Raw genomic sequence first — 18309 nt, forward strand, 5'->3', positions numbered from 1 at the left:
GCAATAAAGATAAAATATTTACCTCCGGTGCCATCCAGTATGGAGTGCCCACAGATGTGTTACGCCGTGCAATTGTAGCTGCCAGATGTGATGAGACTCCAAAATCAACAAGTTTCACTTCAGCATTTTCAGTTAATAAAATATTATGGCCTTTAACATCACGATGCATACATCTGTGAGAGTGAAGATGTGTCAACGCCCGAACAGTTCCACGGAGAACATAAGCCAGTTGTGGTTCCGTTAAAGTATTGCCTCTGGCTCGCATGCTTGCTCCTAAATCAGTTACGGATCCGCCCGTACAAAGCTATAAAGTAAAATAAAAACTGTAATAAAGGATTACAAATTATAATTGAAGAATAAATTATAGTCATACGTGCTAATTAACACTCAAAACTAATTTACTTGTATTACATACAATATAATTAGTAGATATTTGTTTTTTCGTCCAAGTAATTATACATTTTATATTTAATGATTATATTTACGAGATTATTAATCAAATACGAACCTCCATAACAAACCATATTTGGTCATCTTCAGCAGATACTCCCCGTTTTAAAAAAAGACCAAAAAACTCTGGAATGTTAGGATGGCTTGATAAATCGCGGAATACGAGGAACTCTTCTTCTATTTCTTCAATATTTTCAGCAATATTTTCTAATACCTGAAAACGTAAAAAATAAATACTGTTAATGTAATTGATTTTTCTTATATTTTTGACTGGACGCTAAACTAAGTTTATAAATTATGTTGTTTCAATGTTTCTTTTCAAGTAATATGTCTATCATGGGAGTTCACACTCTAAGTATAAAAGCAATTATAGCCGCTGTGTATAAAAGGTGCTATTCATCACAGTACATAGTAATTCGGCCTTGACACCAATACCGGCTTTTGAGATAAAATCTATACAATCCATTACAAACCATACGCTAACAATACCTCCCATATACAGACTAATAGAAGTAACGTCAATTTAAATGACATAATATGAATAGCGTTCATTAAATTAAATATTTATGTTTATATACGAGTATGTATATATACATACTCATTTTTACTCATTTTTTAAATATTAAATAAACGAAAGTAAATACGTTTTTATTATAAAAAATATGCATAAAGTAATTTTTATTCCCATTAAATTTTTAAGTGTTCACTTACATTATTAGATAATTTTAGCAATTAGTATATTCTCTAGTCTAGAAAGATAGATTTTTAAAGAATTACATAAAAATAAATTAAAATATTGTACCTTAATAGCAACTCTTTTGCCGGTCTTTTTATCTTTTGCACAATAAACTTCGCCATAGGTCCCTTCGCCTATTAGCTCCTGCAAGTTAAACCTGTCCCGGGGGTCAGCAGCCCGGTCGAGCTCCACGTGTTGTGAGAGCCCCCGATACGCCATATCGCTACGCATGGTTCACATTGATTACATCTGGAAAGAAAACGAAAATATGTAAAATTAAATTACATAAATCCCCTTTATGTACAAGCACTAAGGTTAAGTAAACTATTTGTTTTTTACTCCACGCCGTATGCTGCTTGTTACCGGAGCGAGGAAATTAAAATATTAATAAATATTTTTCCAAATTCATTTTCCGTGGGAATACAAACCACAACCGTTGCCTTTGCCACTACGCCATGACGGCCTCGATAAAATCAAAGTATATTAATAATACTTATTATGTAAAACATATTTATTATAATTGGGTATATTGAATGATTGATGGTTGTCATAAACGATCAATTAATTAGTTTAGTCGAAACATTTATATAATAAACATGACTGGCAGTTATTCTATTATTAGTTTCGCGACTACGAATATTATCTGAGGCATAGTAGGTTCAATCTCATTATATTATAATCATAATATAATATGTAATATTAGAATGAGATCTAGATTATAGAAATAATAAATATTTTAATTTATAAAATCGGAAAATGTCTCACAGTATACTACGTTCAAAAGTTTGATTGCCACTCTTGTAGATTTCCAAAATCTACAAATTTATAGATTTCCATTTCTATATATTTATATAGACACAACACAGGGTTAGTTTTTGCTACTATACCTAAAAAATAATAAATAGATTATGAATCACTATTTCATGCTGTATCCCGCACACAGCAGAGGGAACTTAGTGTTAAGACACTCATCTATTAAATCAATTATGGTATTTGCATTTTTTAAGATAAATAGTAACGGCAAGATATCTTATATCCTCCTACATATTATCATCCTATTTATTAAAAGGTAAAACGATCACATTAAAAGTTAATATTAATATCAAAATTACAGCTATAAAATTAATATGCATAGTAAACGCTCCTCATTAATTCATACACACATATTAAGATAAATAGTTAATTATCATGCAATTCCGTTTTACGTCCGGTAAGTGTTCATTCATATTAAAATAATGTGTGCCATGAGAAACTCTATCTTTTATATATATTATATGAGAATTAATTTGTTACTATGCACGTAAGGTTATTATTATCCAATTGATTAAATAAATATTTTTATAAAATACCAAATTAACTTAACATTCTTTTATACCTCTAGATATAAGCCTAGTTTAAGTAACAGATAAAAATAAAATTGATAATTGTGAAAAAGCAAAAAAAAAACGGACCTCGTGTCTGTTGTGCTTAGTTGAAATAAATATATATTTAAAAATAAAACATATTTTTATGTCATCGTCATTAACGTAACGTAATGTTCAAAGCTAAACAATATAAGAAAAATTGAGAATGCATTTTTCACCCAAAGAAAATCAATCTAACGCGAAGTCTAAGTCTAATGCCAAGATGAGTGTAATTACATAAAATATTCCCAAATTTTAATAATTCGTATTAAAATTATAAAATGTATGATATAATAATGTTTAAAACATTGCATAATTAATAGAAATTTACACCTAATGTTAAGCTTTGTAATTAAGAAAGGTTCTTAAAATTAATTTAAAATGCATACTTAACATTATCTTATTATTTATTTTATATTCTTATGGGGATAAATATATAATAATTTCCATCCAATAACAGAACGAAGTCGATACCGTTATATACTGTCGATAGTCATGGTATACTTAATACGAGTGTGTGACTTAATAAGGATGGTTTATTGATTATCATATTCTATTAACTGTTAATATAGACGCATAAATTACTTCTAATTTTACATATATAATATATTGGTAAAGCTAGTGGTTATATAATTATTATTATTATATTATTATATTTGGGTTATATAGATATAAAATTATGGAATTATCAAGTTACAAAAATATGTCAGCAGTGACAGACCTACAGAACGCTACCACTGGCTTGGACTGAAGTTCCACCGAGAACAGCAGGCAAGAAAATCAACAATTGCTTGATTTAAAATATAATTACATAATTTATTAGTTATATTATACATATTATTAATTGCAATTATATAATAATGATTAATTAAATCTAAATTCTAATTCTAAATTAATAAAAACAGGTATCTATCTAGAGTGTACATATCTACGAGTAAGTGTAACATTAAATACATACTGACATACTTTACAAATGCTGAAATCGAGAGCGAGTGAACGTACGGCAAGTACGAGAATGTGGTATCGGTAACGTTACCACTATGACATAATACTGACTCTTTTATTGACATTTTTTACACAAGTGTCAAATTGGTGTCACCATTGTAGATCCACATAGGTATGTACAATTGTATATACAAACATTGGTATCGCGTAATACCAACGTGAATTGCAGGATTTGCGCTTTTGTATTGTAGATACATTACTAATAAGCGTATTTACTTTTTAATATAACTAAGTCATAAAAATATGATTTTGTAATGTTATTTCTGAAAAATGAAAGTAAGAGGATTATGCATATTTGTTCTCGGAAGTTAAGTGTTTTTGTTATACATAATGATATGCAAATTTTCATGCACTTTATAAAATTATTAAAGTAATAAGTTACCTATGGAATTGTCTGTGGGTAATGAGGACTCTTTCTATTTAACTACACAACTTTTTTTATTTTTGAAAAAAAGAACAGTTTTTTTAACTATATTATGTGCCATAATTAGCCCTTACACTACAGAAACAAATATGGTAGATAAACGTTGTTGTGCCTTGCTTCATTTTTAAATTTTGGGTTTATTATATTTTTTAAATTCAAATATTTGAACCTATATGGTACTTACGAGTATATTACATAAATGATTCTGAGGAGATAAACTTTTTGAATAAAATATGTTTTATTTTGAATAAAATGTCATGCTCATGATTCAACATTATATTTATGTAAGTAATACTACATACAAAGTGTATGTGCGTTATTTCAAATTATCAGCTTGACAAATTTTTCCAATCTACCTGCTTCAAAGAGCTGAACTGATTTTTATATTACAACTCTATTAATTACATTAAATAAAACAAAATATATACCAACATATTAATTAAATTTAAACTAGCTGATAACTTATATATATTTTCAATTAAAAGATATTATGACATTAATCATAATTAGCTTCTTGCCACAATACAACGTAATGGTGGCATTAACATATTTTCATGCGAAACACTCGCGACGGACGGACGGACGGACGACGACACTTTCACTGTTTATATCACGAAACTATAACAACACCTACAAATTAGTCATTGCCTTTTAACATGATATAAGAAACTATTGTCTCGCTATATCCCGCATATTGCAGTGTAAGCAGAGAGAACGTAGTGTTAAAAGATTCCATTACCCATTTCGTCGAAATATTATTATATTGCGTGATAAGGTAGACTCCAATATGTTTTTTTTTTTCAATTTGATCCATTAGTTCCTGAGATTAGGGCGTTCAAGCAAACAAAGTATTCAGCTGTATAATATTAGTATAGATATTATTCGATGAAATGAGTATATCCGTGTTGTTTACTAAGTTGCTATGAAAAAACAATGAAGGAATCAATTCATTTTAACGTTTTTAAACAAGTGTTAAACTATAAGGAAGGAAAATTGCATTGTTAAATGCATTGCGACTGTAGGGTTCTACATACTGCATATTCAACAATAAATTAAGACGTCATAAAATTAAAAATGTAATAAAATATAATGTTTTAAAAATTACGACAAATTCTAATTAAGTATTAAAAAAATTAAAACAATATTAAGAATATAAATAAGAAGACAGATGTAAATAATTAAATATTTCTTGTATTATTTTAATATTTTATTCAAAACTAATAAAAACAATTTGACATAGCAAATATCGGTCAGTCGCTCCGACCTCCAAAAAATTCAGGAACTAGTTTCGTTTATTCAAGCACGAACACGGTTGCATTCGTTTCCTAGATATTAATGACACACTCGTATATGTAAACAAGTGTATACGTTATACGAGTCGATATGAAATTAGCAACTCTATACCGCGGTCGTCTCTAATTACTTGTTTATAAGCACTTTTAACCGACTACCTGAGTCTAACGCTATTGTTAACATAATATTCTCAATCTCAACTGTATCTAGATCGTTGTAATTAAGACTAAAACCTGTAATTAATTTGAAGGAATTCAGAATGCCTTTCATAGATATCTATCGAAGCTTATGGGGTCAATGTATTTCTCATGTACGTAATTTTATGTTAATGATATAAGAGTCTCACGACCTGTCGCTATGTATGACTATTGTTTGTCATGTCGACGTTTAGATACAGGGTATGTAGGGTTCCCAGTATTAATATGATCGTAATTAAGATAAATCGTTTTTCGATTTCTGCCATTGCCTTGTGGTAGACTTGTAACAAAGAAACAAATATGGCACTTAAATGTTTTTGTGCTTACTTAGATTGCGACAGAATTAAAATACTATATTATGTTAATTAAATAATAGAGATTGAAATATATATTATATTTTCATATATAACATAACTTTAAAGTTTGAGCTTTTTTTTAAATAAAAAAAATATATATATTTTTTTTATGAGTTCCTAACGTCGCACGACGTTGTCAAATCATCATTACGGCGATATAGTGCTGTAATGACGATTTAAATGCATTTCTACAATGTTTTGAACACATCTTAAACGATCGTGTTTGTTTATATTATATTTGATTAGATTTTACATTTAAGCAATGTGGATAAAGAGAAAATTTACCGATCACTTTCAAGCTTTAATCTTGATATTTAATCTATATTAAATATTAAACGCGGTAATACTATGTAGAATAGCTTTGTAACATATAATATACTCATAGATGATAATTAGCTAAATGACTGGCAAAATAGTTGGTACACTTCAGTGATAGTCTGTCAAGTCGTTCAAAGCATATCCTATACAACACTACTATTACAGGTACTCGTATAGTAAACACCATTAGAGTGACGTATAATTATTATTATAATACATTTACATGTTATAGCGATTGAGTAAAAGCTTTGATATCTTCTTGAAAGCTCTTCTCTTCTCTCTCTCTCTCTCTGTTATATGGTGACTCTATTTTATATGTATGGGGAATTGAACAAAACAAGAAAATATTTGTTTCAAAGTTGAAGTAAGCGTATAAAAGTTCCTCACTTTCTTTTCGATTTTTATTAAATATTTTTTATGTATAGTACTCGTTCTCGTTTTTACTGGCTGTAGTTATTATATTATTATTGATTTTTTAACACTAAATTGACCATATAAAAATGTGGACAAATATTAAACTACTGATTTTTTGGATTCTCTTAAACTTTTTGGTACTTTGAGTGTATTTCTATTACATAAGGATTGAAACCATGTATATAAATATACTCCTATCTAAAAGACACATTAGTATGAATAAAATAAACAAACAATGTGCTTACACGAACTTAAATCTATTTAAGTTAATTAGGAAAGAGAATTGTAATAAGATGCGACATTGAGGGTAGGCGTTAAAGTGCGAACACGCGATTTTTGTACTCTCGCAATTATATTGATAATTTATTAAATATTAATATATATTAGTCAAGAGATGTAATAAAAAAACCATCCAAGCCACCAGCATAGTAATCCTTTATTAAAAGTGCAGTTTTTATTTACACAAGTTTTAACATAATAACGCCTAACCTTAAAACTATTTTTTTTTCTTACTACCACTGCATCATGGAGTCAATGAAGCACACTATAAATGAGTTAAGTGAACTTTTCAACAAAAGAATGACTGACTTTGAAAATAATCTTCATATTTCTGTTGCCCCAGCGAGCCCAGTGACTAACATAGCGGCACAGTTTACTGAGTTTAGATCTTTTGTTGTGTCTGCGTTGGAAAGCCTTCATAAGCAGATCATGTTACTGACCAACAAATTTGATGCTTTGGAAATGAGATCCAGGAAGAAGATCATCCTTATGCATGGAATTCCTGAGGTGAAGAATGAACTTGTCTCCTCAACCGCTGTAAAGGTAATCTCTGAGCATCTCAGTATGCCTGAGTTTAATGCTACTTCCATGAGCAGATGCCATCGCTTAGGTCACAGTAACACCAATAACAAGCCAAGGCCTATCTTAATAAAATTTCCAGATCTTGCTTTAAAAAATAAAATATGGCTTGCTAAAACTAGATTGAAAAATACTGGCATAACAATGTCAGAATTTCTTACTAAGGAAAGGCATAAGGCATTTCTCTTGGCTCGCCAAAGATTTGGAATTAATAATTGTTGGACCAAGGACGGTCATATAGTTATTATTGGTCATGACAAATCCCGTAACAGGGTCACATCGGTGGCTGCAGTGAATGCATTACAAATATCTTGCTCCCATGTCACTCCATCAGTCATTAACCTTCCGGCTGACCAGCCAAACCCTGGCTACAAGGAAACTAAGGCTTCACAAATTAGGTCTAAACGGTTAGTGAAAAAGTAATCTTTATGAACAGTCTTTGTGTATTATAATGAGTACATGTGTATTTAATTTTTCACTCCCCCGAATTTTAAATGTAATATTTTTGATTTTTTTTTAAATTTATTTTGGTGTTGGTCTTCCTTATTAGTTTAATTTTGTATAAATTTATGAAGTATCAAGTTTTTTCTTTTATCTTTGTATTTTTCTGGTTGTTTTATATTTAATCTTATTTTTTTTATTCAATTATTAATTATTATTATTAATATAAGATGTTGTTTACTAGCTTTGACAGCATTATATATAATAATGTTTTCTTCTATACCGTAACTTAGTTCTGTCAATGTCAATTATTTTTACAGATTGTATAAATCAATTTATAGACAATATTTTGCTGCATTGCTGTTTTTAGTATAAAAAGCAATAGTAGTTTAGCTATATATTAATGTTGTTTACTAGTATAATTATGTTATTTATCCAAACATTCTACTGTTGTATATAATTTCTGTCTACTCTTTTATTTTTATTTTTTTTTTTCTTTATTTACTTTTGTTTTTTTTTTTTTTTTGCTTGCTATGGAATTTCTTATATTTTTATTGTATTTTTAGTTTGTAGTGGCATATTTCGTTATATAAATAAGGAAGTAGCAATATTTTCTTTTTTTGGGTTTGGTAGTGTTAAATTTACTTTTTTTTTTTTTGCTTGTGTAGTGTGTAAGTTTGTAGTTTAAATTTGATCTTATTGTAACTTTTATTTTTTTTTTCTCTTCCTATTTAATTTTTTTTTTGCTGTGCTTTTATAAACAGCCTTCAATGCAATCTCTTTCTTTTTACATATTGTTGGTGGTGAAGGATGAACAATGTTCTATTCATATATAATTTATGTTAATATTATTTTAATCTATTGTATATATATTTAATTTATATATTTTAATATTTGTTATTATATTTATAATGTACGATAATAGTATTTATAATTTAAGTGACGATTCTTCTTGCTCACTACCATCTTCCTCTGATAGCAGTTTTTGCAGTACTTCCGTCCCTATTTCTTCTTTTCTGGACAACACCTTTTCAAGCTCCCCAAAAAATTTCAATGTGGTGCATATTAATGCCCAAAGCATCCCAGCCCACTATCCTGACCTGTTAACTTCTTTTGATTGTAAAAGTGTCCATGCGATATTAATTTCCGAAACATTCCTTAAGCCTTGTTTACCTTCCGCATCCTTCTCCATACCTAACTTCCACCTTATACGAAATGACCGCATAGGTAAGGGTGGCGGCGGTGTAGCCATTTATATCCGAAACCATTTACCCTTTACAATAGTTAGTAAGTCCCCTTCGCAATACTCTGAAGCTGCTGAATATGTTTTTATCGAAATCTTACTCGGACGTTCAAAATTGTTACTTGGTGTTTTCTATAGTCCTTCACTTCACATAGATTACTTTCACACTTTCGAGACTATATTGGAAAAACACGTGCCCATTGTCGATCACACTATTATCCTTGGGGATTTTAATACTTGTATTAAAAAAAAATTATTTCCGTGCGAAGCAACTTCTTAATATAATTAACAGCTCGAATTTAACATTACTTCCTACAAATCCCACACACCATTTCCCTAACTGTGCTCCATCCCAACTTGACCTTTTAATAGTTTCCTCTGCTGATTTTGCAAAGCTCCATGGACAATTTCCCGCTGATGCCTTTTCCTACCACGATTTGATGTATTTGTCTTATAATGTTCGTCCTCCTAAATTTAAACCATCCATCGTCATGCGACGCAATTTTACAAATTTTGATAATGAGAAGTTTTTGTGTGACCTCACCAATATCGACTGGAACACCATCTTTAACGCCGACAATATTGATACTAAACTGGATATTTTCAATTCCCTGCTCACGGAACTCTATGACAAGCATGCTCCATTTAGACCTATTAAATTGAAACACTTACCTGCACCATGGATTACGCAAGATATTAGATCTTTGATGGCAAAAAGAAATCGAGCTAAATGTAAGTATAAACGTAATCCTACTGATGAAAATTCTTCAAGATATAAGATCTTGCGTAATCGGTGTAGTAGAGTTTGCAGGGATGCGCAGCGGAACTACATCGATTCTAATTTGCAAAATTTAAATCCACGTAAATCTTGGCAGTTTCTTGAATCGTTGGGAATCGGTCGGCAATGTCAAGACTTGAATCGCGATATTGACGTTGATGCTTTAAATACGCATTTCACCTCAATAACGCCTATGGATAGTGCTACTAAGGCAAATACATTAAAATCTATCAGTTCCCTGCCGTTTCCATCAACCATTCCATTCCATTTTTCCGAAGTCACATTAGCCCAGGTAAAAAAATATATTTTGGGTATTAAATCGGATGCCGCTGGTTTCGATGGTATCAATCGTAAAATGGTTATTTTACCCCTTAATGTTATAGCTCCTGTAATTACTCACATTTTAAATTTCTCCCTGACCACTAATTCCTTTCCTAGCTTGTGGCGAATAGCCCGCATTTTTCCCATACCAAAGTCCAAAGATCCAAAATCCTTTTCTCAATACCGTCCCATTTCAATACTTCCGTTCCTGTCAAAGGTTTTAGAGCGTATTGTCTCGCACCAGCTAAATCAGTACCTTTTAGAAAACCATATTCTATCTGATTTGCAGTCTGGTTTTCGCTGTGCGCACAGTACAGTCACTGCCTTAATTAAAGTCTGTGATGATATACGGCTAAATATGGATAGACAAAATGTTACTGTTATTGCTTTGCTCGATTTTAGTAATGCATTTAACACCGTAGACACTGACCTGCTACTCGCTGTTTTACGATCAATTAACATCTCTTCTCATGCGACGGAATGGTTCAGAGGTTATTTGTCTGATCGGCGACAATACGTACAAACCAATGACAAAATATCTTCCCTTCGTTCTTCTTCTATGGGTGTTCCTCAAGGGGGTGTTCTTTCTCCTCTCCTGTTCTCTATTTTTATTGATTCTATCTCCCAAAACCTTTCCTCATCCTACCATCTATATGCTGACGACTTGCAGATTTACATGTCTACGCCTTCAAGTGATATAGATGAAGCTATTCGTAAATTCAATATGGATTTGTTGAATGTTGCTAGTTGGAGCAGGTCTTATGGCCTATCTGTTAATCCTGCCAAATCACAGGTTAGTATCATTGGTAGTACTAAGCAGTTAAAAAAAATTAATATGAATGACCTTCCTACTATACAGTTCGATGGTACTGTTTTGACTGTTAGTCCGACCGTTAAAAACCTTGGGATCTCTTTAGACAACTCACTATCTTAGTCAGCGCAGATAGTTGAGGTCAGCAGAAAACTATTCGCTAATATCGGAGGCTTGAAAAGATGGAAATATTTTCTACCTATGAAAACCAAAACTACTCTAGCTCATACACTACTGCTACCGATTTTGGATTATGCTGACTCTTGTTACCCGGATTTATCTGAGGAACAATTGAATAAACTAGAGCGGTTACAAAATTTATGTATAAGATTTATTTTTGGTCTGCGTAAATATGATCATGTCTCCGATTACCGTCGTCAGCTAGGATGGCTTCCTATTAGACTTCGCCGCAATTATCGTATGCTTACTCTTCTTTACTCGATCCTATACAATCCTTTTGCTCCCTCTTATTTAAAAGAGCGATTCAACTTCCTTGGTTCCGATTCTCTTCTACGCCTTGAACTAAGGTCGCGAAGTGATAACCTCCTCAAACTTCCAACCTGCTATACCCACTTCTATTCCAACTCCTTTACTGTGAAAGCTGCTATTCTCTGGAATGCACTTCCTTCTGAAGTGCGACATTCAATGTCACTCGACATATTTAAAAGACGTCTAAAACGACACCTTTTTAATTTAGAAAATTTGTAGACTCTTCTATCTATTAATTATATTGTACATATTATATTATATATTATATTTGTTTGTATAAGAATATATGTGTTTATATGTATTTATTTATAAATATATGTATTTATGTATTGTGTTTGAGCTTATGTATTTTTGTATATATCATAAGTATTTTATATGTTTACTTAGAATTATTATTATTATTATTATTTTAGTTTGCACATAACGTTATTCCACCCTTCTCTTTTTATATTTTAAGTCCTTTGCTGTTATCAAAGGTTGCCTGTAAGAGATTGCTTGAAGCAATAAGGCCGCCTTTGCATACTTGTTTTTTTTTATTTCTTTTCTGTTCATTTGTATTATTCTTTTTCTTTTATTTGTGTGCAATAAAGTATAAACTAACTAAACTAACTAAGATAATTATTAATATAATATTATAACTAAAGGACGTTCTAACAAATGACGTTAACAAGATGACGTGTTTTAAGCATTACAAGTTTTATGAAGCCCTATAACTTCGTGCCTTAAACTTAGTATGGCTGTAGTTCTTAGACTACAGGGTCAATGTATTATTCGTTTTACCTTGGGTAACTTGGGTAACTGGTTGCTACGCTTTTTATTTGCATTTTATAAAAGAAATTACTTTCTAAATACGTAAATGAAAGAAGAAATAAGGAGTATAGAAAGACTTTTAAAGTAACTTACATATAAAGTAGTTACATATATATGTACAGTTTACCATTTTGAAAATTTACCATTTAATTTATCAATCTAAAACGAAGTTGCTACAGCATATAATAAATTTATAAAATAAAACTATATTTTTGAAAGGAGGCTTTAGTCACTTAAGTAGGTAAAAAAATAATGTGCAGATTAGCTTTTGAATCGGTTGAGTAAATTCATACTATGCGGCCCCATATATAGACCACCTCTAATGCGCTTGCAATGCCTCAAAAGGAAACAGATATGTGCAGAAAAAGTCAACTTACCTTAGCGCCAAAATAAAAAAAAGTTGCTATTTCTTTAAGTTTTAAAGTATTCAAGATTTAAAAAACGTAAGTGTAACTTTCTAGCAATACAAATTTATATTTCATTTTTATATTAATGTTTGTATCATTTATATTATATTTAAATGTAAAAATGACTATTAAACCAAATGTGTGTACTAAAATTTAGTACCATTATATCTGGATTTCTTTTAATATAGCATAGATAAGGTTCTTTACAAAAAATTTAAAAATGCTATTCCACACATAAAAAACAGAAATATTTAAATAGAAAATGTATAAAAATTTTAACTTAGCGGAAATTAAACCCGCGCCTCTAAGAAACCATCCAAGAGCTCTTGCCGCTCAGTCATACGTCGTCGTCTTCCGTCGTTTCTAGGACAGTTTCCAAGAGGCATATTATGGCACTTTTTAAGTGCTGCAGGAGCAACTGACCGTTGGAATTCGAACAGTGGATCATATTGACGTTTAACGTGATGTAATATAGTCTAATCTTCCTCGATAAATGTACTACCTAACACAAAAATATTTTTTCAAATCAAACACCCACAAACAGAGAGATTAGGGCGTTCACTAAAACAATTTTATTTCTATTAACATTATCTACGAGTATATATATAAAATCGAAAGGTCACTCACTCATCACGAAATCTCAGAAACTACATGTGCTAGAAATCTCAAATTTTACATAGGAGTTATTTATAGGAAGTAGGTGCTCGCTAAGACGGGAATTTGCAATATTCGACTTCTAAGGGGTTGTTTTTGGGGTTGAAAGTTTGTATAAAACTTCGTTACTACAAATGCTAGGAGTCTCAAATTTTGCATGAACTTCACTTATAGGACGTAGGTATTCATAGAGGCAGACATTAATAATAACGTAGTTCACGCAGGCGAAGCCGCGGGCGGGCCGCTAGTATTTATATAAATTTTCAATAAGTAAAAATATACACTTAGATAAATATTTGGCGTTGGTAAATGGAACTAATTGCATTCAATTAAAAGCATGCATTAAATTATTTTCATTGATTTTTACAAATGACGATGAGAATACAGGATTTTATAAAATAGCAAGTCGACAAAACTTGTTTAAGTTTTATACATTTGCATATACTCACGTGCAACTGAAACCGCAACCTTGAAGCGCTCTTGTTATTATTACCAGCTCGCTACGAAGCCGGTGGTTGTATGTTATTGTTAAAAATATTAATTAATAATTTAGTTTCTAGTAATTTAGTAGTATCTTAGCGTTGCTAAATCAATCAAATTTAAAATAATATCCTGTTTTCTAATTTTCTGTAAGTATTAAAAACAAATTACAATACAATATTAATTGAATGATTACTTAAAAATTAAAATAAATATAATATTAAATCTATTTATGATCCATCTCGATCAAAATGAATCCATTATCGATGACTCGCTAAAGTGAAATACAAAACAGATCAAGAGAACGGTTCTATTGACAAAACTGGCCGTCTTTAAAATAATGGCAACATCGGCTGATACTTCGTTACCGCCATAACTAGAAAGTACTACTTTCTTTTTCACGATAAAAGGCAAAACCTAATACAATTTAATTATAACCGACCATGGTGCTAAAGCAGAAAAAATTGATTTATTCCATTTCTATGCGACTCCGCAGTCACGTAACAGTTTTGTTTCTTTCATAGAAATAAAGTTAGCGATTTGAAAATATGAAGCGCGTTTCGTTTTATTCTTTTGTTGTTATATTTGTTTACGAATGTAAATTTGACTAACATTATTACTATTACATGCTTTAATTAGTAGTTCATATTATATTATTTAATTACTAGCGTGTATTTGGAACTTTGTTTAATAATTAACAGAACTGAAACCAATTTTGATTGTACAATTTATTGAGATTATTAAACAAAGATATAGATACTAGTGTACAATAAACGTATTTAAATTTGAACAAATCTTACCTAAGCTCATAGCAAAGATCTGGGTCATGGGTTCGACTCTCGAATAAAGAAGAAAAATTGTTACGGTTTTATTTTTAAGCTTTTAATATTAAAAAACAAATGCTGACCATATTTTAAAATATGACTTATAAAAATGGTTTTTTAAGTGATTTCTTTTTTTTGAAAAGGAGGAGGTTCTACTTGAATATTGATTAACTATCATTTTTTATGTTTGTCATAAATTTTTCAATGTTCTTTAATATGAAGAAAATAACATATTTTTTCTTTCTTTTTGTTTTTTCTGTATGCTTAAATGCTTAAGTAAAGCTTTGAAGACGATTAATTCATGATTATTAATTATAAATATATTTAAAACATTATTATTTTATGAGTAATAATATTTTAATGTTAACATGATTTCTTTAATTAATAATACGTTATTGAATGCCTAACACTACTTATTTATCTTAGCGTTTCGCGCTTGATTCAGCGGCTCTATTGTGTCTAACGGTAATATATCGCCGTTTTTCTGCAAAACCCAATGATGCATATATTATTGTGGTTCTATAAAGATGCTCACAATGTTCATATAAAAGATTGATATTTAAAGAAATAATTATTTATAATAAATATAGCTTGCGATATTTGTATGTAACGTATTCTTTTAAAAATTGTATTCAAAATCACCAATAGTGTTTTAATGGTTAGTAGAATATGTCCTAATTGTCGTGGATATTTCAGTCAAATTTGAATTAATTTATATTTAGCTTTATAGAGTTAATTTTCAGTAAGCATGTGGCGATAATGACTAATAAATTTAACTTATATCGCTTCGCTTAACATTACATGCATAATTATTAAAAAGAGAATTGATTATTACTAGAAATAACGTAACTATCTTAATATCATCGAAGTATTTTAAAAGTCTTTTAATATGATTGTAAATCTACGCGAAATACCATACAATGGGGTCAGCAACTATCGATAAAATAATCAATATAAGACATTAGCTTCCTTATACAAAATTCGGCGTTTGGTGTTATAATGACCCAACATTATGGACGTGCACAATATAGTTGATTTAATGATAGTTACCATTGAACCACGGTTCCTGCTTACGTAATGAAGTTTATTTTATTACCCTTCATGTACAGGTATAGGCACCATGCTATTGGTATTGGATACCATAGTTTTTTTTATGGAATGGGTGTGCCTTTTCAATTCAATGAATGTTGGTATTTCTGTCTGTAAAGGGAAATGTGGCTCTATGTTATCTTACAGTGATTTTAAATACCGTGTTCTAGAAATGTCTAATATCTATACATTATTTTTAATAAATCTGATTTATGTCAAAATAAATATAATCCCTTTCGTTGTAAATTAATTATTATAGACAATTTAATTAATATCTTGTCAAACATATTTCGTCATTGCGGTTAAGTTGTACTAATCTAGAGTGAATTCAACGATGAAAACCTATAAGCGTAATACGATAAGGCTATATTTAGACTTACACGGGGCACTAAAACGGTTTCTTAACTGCGCACTTTCAAGGGATTCCTTGTGTCCATTCACACCACAACAAAACGTGTATGTCGTTGTATGAAAGTTAATCCCTGGCCGTCACCTTGCGACATGTGACTCGTGAAGGCTGGACCTTGACTAAGCTATTGTTTTTACGTTAACAAGATTATATGTTGTTCAGCCTTGCCCAAGATCACGTTGTCATTGTAGATGACGCTAGGAAGAGAAGTGCCGAAGTTTTATTTAAAAATTATTGGAATCTATTGTGATACTTTTTATTTGAAATTTTTAATGTTTAATAATTTACATAGCATATTAGTATTATATTCATTTGTCAAGAAAAGGATCAATCATCAGTTCTATCAATGAGTTTTAAAGCTTTATTAATTTAACACTTATAAGAAATCTATGAATCTCTTTACTGTTCTATTGTTAATATTTATAGATATAAATAAATAAATGTTCATCTCATACCATTTTGGCGATATAATAAAGACATAATAAACCTATCAGGATGGAAGCATTATAAGAACTACTGACTACTGATACGTTCATTACAAAGTACGTACATAGTCGTATTATACACATGGATATTACTGAAATAGAATAATTTATCATATAAACAGCTTGATCGTCCCACTTTTACAGCTATTAGGTGTCACTCACTTCAACAATCTTTGCTAACAAGATGTTACGTATAGAAAAAACTGAATAATTAAAATTATTGATGTGAATAAAAATCAAATTAGGCAAATGTTTAGTTGTAAGAGTTTATGAATTATTTAACAGCCGGGCATCGAGTAGTATGCTATCTATCTGTTTTTAGTATCTTTCACTTCTGTATGTCCACTTTGGATAACCAAAGTGGTGGAAGCTATAAAGCTTATAACAATATTATATTGTTTTTAGCGAGATTTTGTGATTTATATCCTACAAATAGATTATATTGTTCCAAAAGTATAATAAATTAGAAATGAATAAAAAGTAATAAAAATAACAAAATTGATTTTTTTTTCAATAAACAAAGGAATTTAAGCATTTACATTGTGGAAAACATAATTTCTAATCTCATTTCTGTATTGTTTTTTTTTTATTATAAAAAATAATGATAATGCTAATATAAATAACAAAGCTTCACTAGATTACTAGATTATTAATTTCACTAGATTATTAATTATTACATATGTGGCAACATATGTAATAATTAATAATTATAAAGAATATGTGGCAAACGTATGTACTTTTTAAATTAGAATTATCTACACATTAAATTAATAATTAATTAATTAAAGTTGAAATAACTTTTATCTAAACTTCTGAGGCAATTGATTTAATTTTGAATATACAGACAAGGTACAGGTAGGTACTATTAAGCGTACTAAATCGAATGTTGTTTGGCGATTGTCTAATAAAATAGAACTTTCTATTAGAGGACTTATAGGGCATGGACACACTTTCACTTTTTTTATATAAGGATAAGGTAAAGATAAGTGTGTTTATTTAATCATCTTACAGCTATACGTTTTTATCCTCTTAGCAGGACAAGCATAGAGAATTTATAACCTAGTGTCGAGCCACTCCGTTCCACCCAATTTCGAGACATTGAATGGTAGAACCCAACGTTAACCTTATCATTTGACATATTGAATTATTTATTCATATAATGACAGAAAAAATTACACATTTCCTTCATTTACTATATGTAGATATATTAATCTATGAAGACGACTAGCTAGCTAGCTATCTACAGATATATTTTTATCTGAAAAAAGGGATTAAAAGAGAATTGAACAAAATAGCTTCGGAGATAACCTAATACTCTTTATCTTTACGCATCTCAGACATTTTGTTGACTTTAAATTATAGACAGAGGAATTTCTCACTGTCCACGTCACGCTCATGTCCACATTCTCAGACCTTCAAAAATATTAATTAGGTACTAATTTACTGCAAACCATAAATATTATAATAATAACTGCATTCAATAGTGGTATATATATAACAGATAGTTGTAAAGTTTATGAATGTTCTAATGTCGCACTTTTAAATTCTTGAAAGTCTTGAATTTTTCATGGCAGACTCGGTATAGACATTAAAGTGCCTTCTTAAAGTATTATT

At 30.0% G+C, this 18309-nt stretch overlaps 1 protein-coding gene across 8 annotated transcripts in view; it reads right to left on the bottom strand.

Annotated features, from left to right (window-relative positions):
- Positions 1-18309, bottom strand: part of LOC146535742 (myosin-IIIb-like) — a 33420-nt gene that overhangs the window by 9186 nt on the left and 5925 nt on the right. For 7 of the 8 annotated variants that reach the window (XM_085191291.1, XM_085191285.1, XM_085191293.1 and 4 more), the window contains exons 2-4: positions 1253-1435; positions 509-664; positions 23-304 (exon numbers count right to left, since the gene is read on the bottom strand). In XM_085191291.1, the coding sequence (XP_085047417.1) occupies positions 23-304; positions 509-664; positions 1253-1417 (603 nt within the window). In that variant the 5' untranslated portion in view covers positions 1418-1435. Of the gene's footprint in view, positions 1-22; positions 305-508; positions 665-1252; positions 1436-16181; positions 16328-18309 lie in introns of those variants that run through there. The other variant, XM_085191287.1, reaches the window with a different exon arrangement.

The sequence above is a fragment of the Heliconius melpomene genome, chromosome 10 (genome assembly GCF_056956725.1).
Source record: "Heliconius melpomene rosina isolate 202511_hmr_F chromosome 10, ASM5695672v1, whole genome shotgun sequence".
Taxonomy (NCBI): Eukaryota; Metazoa; Arthropoda; class Insecta; order Lepidoptera; family Nymphalidae; genus Heliconius; species Heliconius melpomene.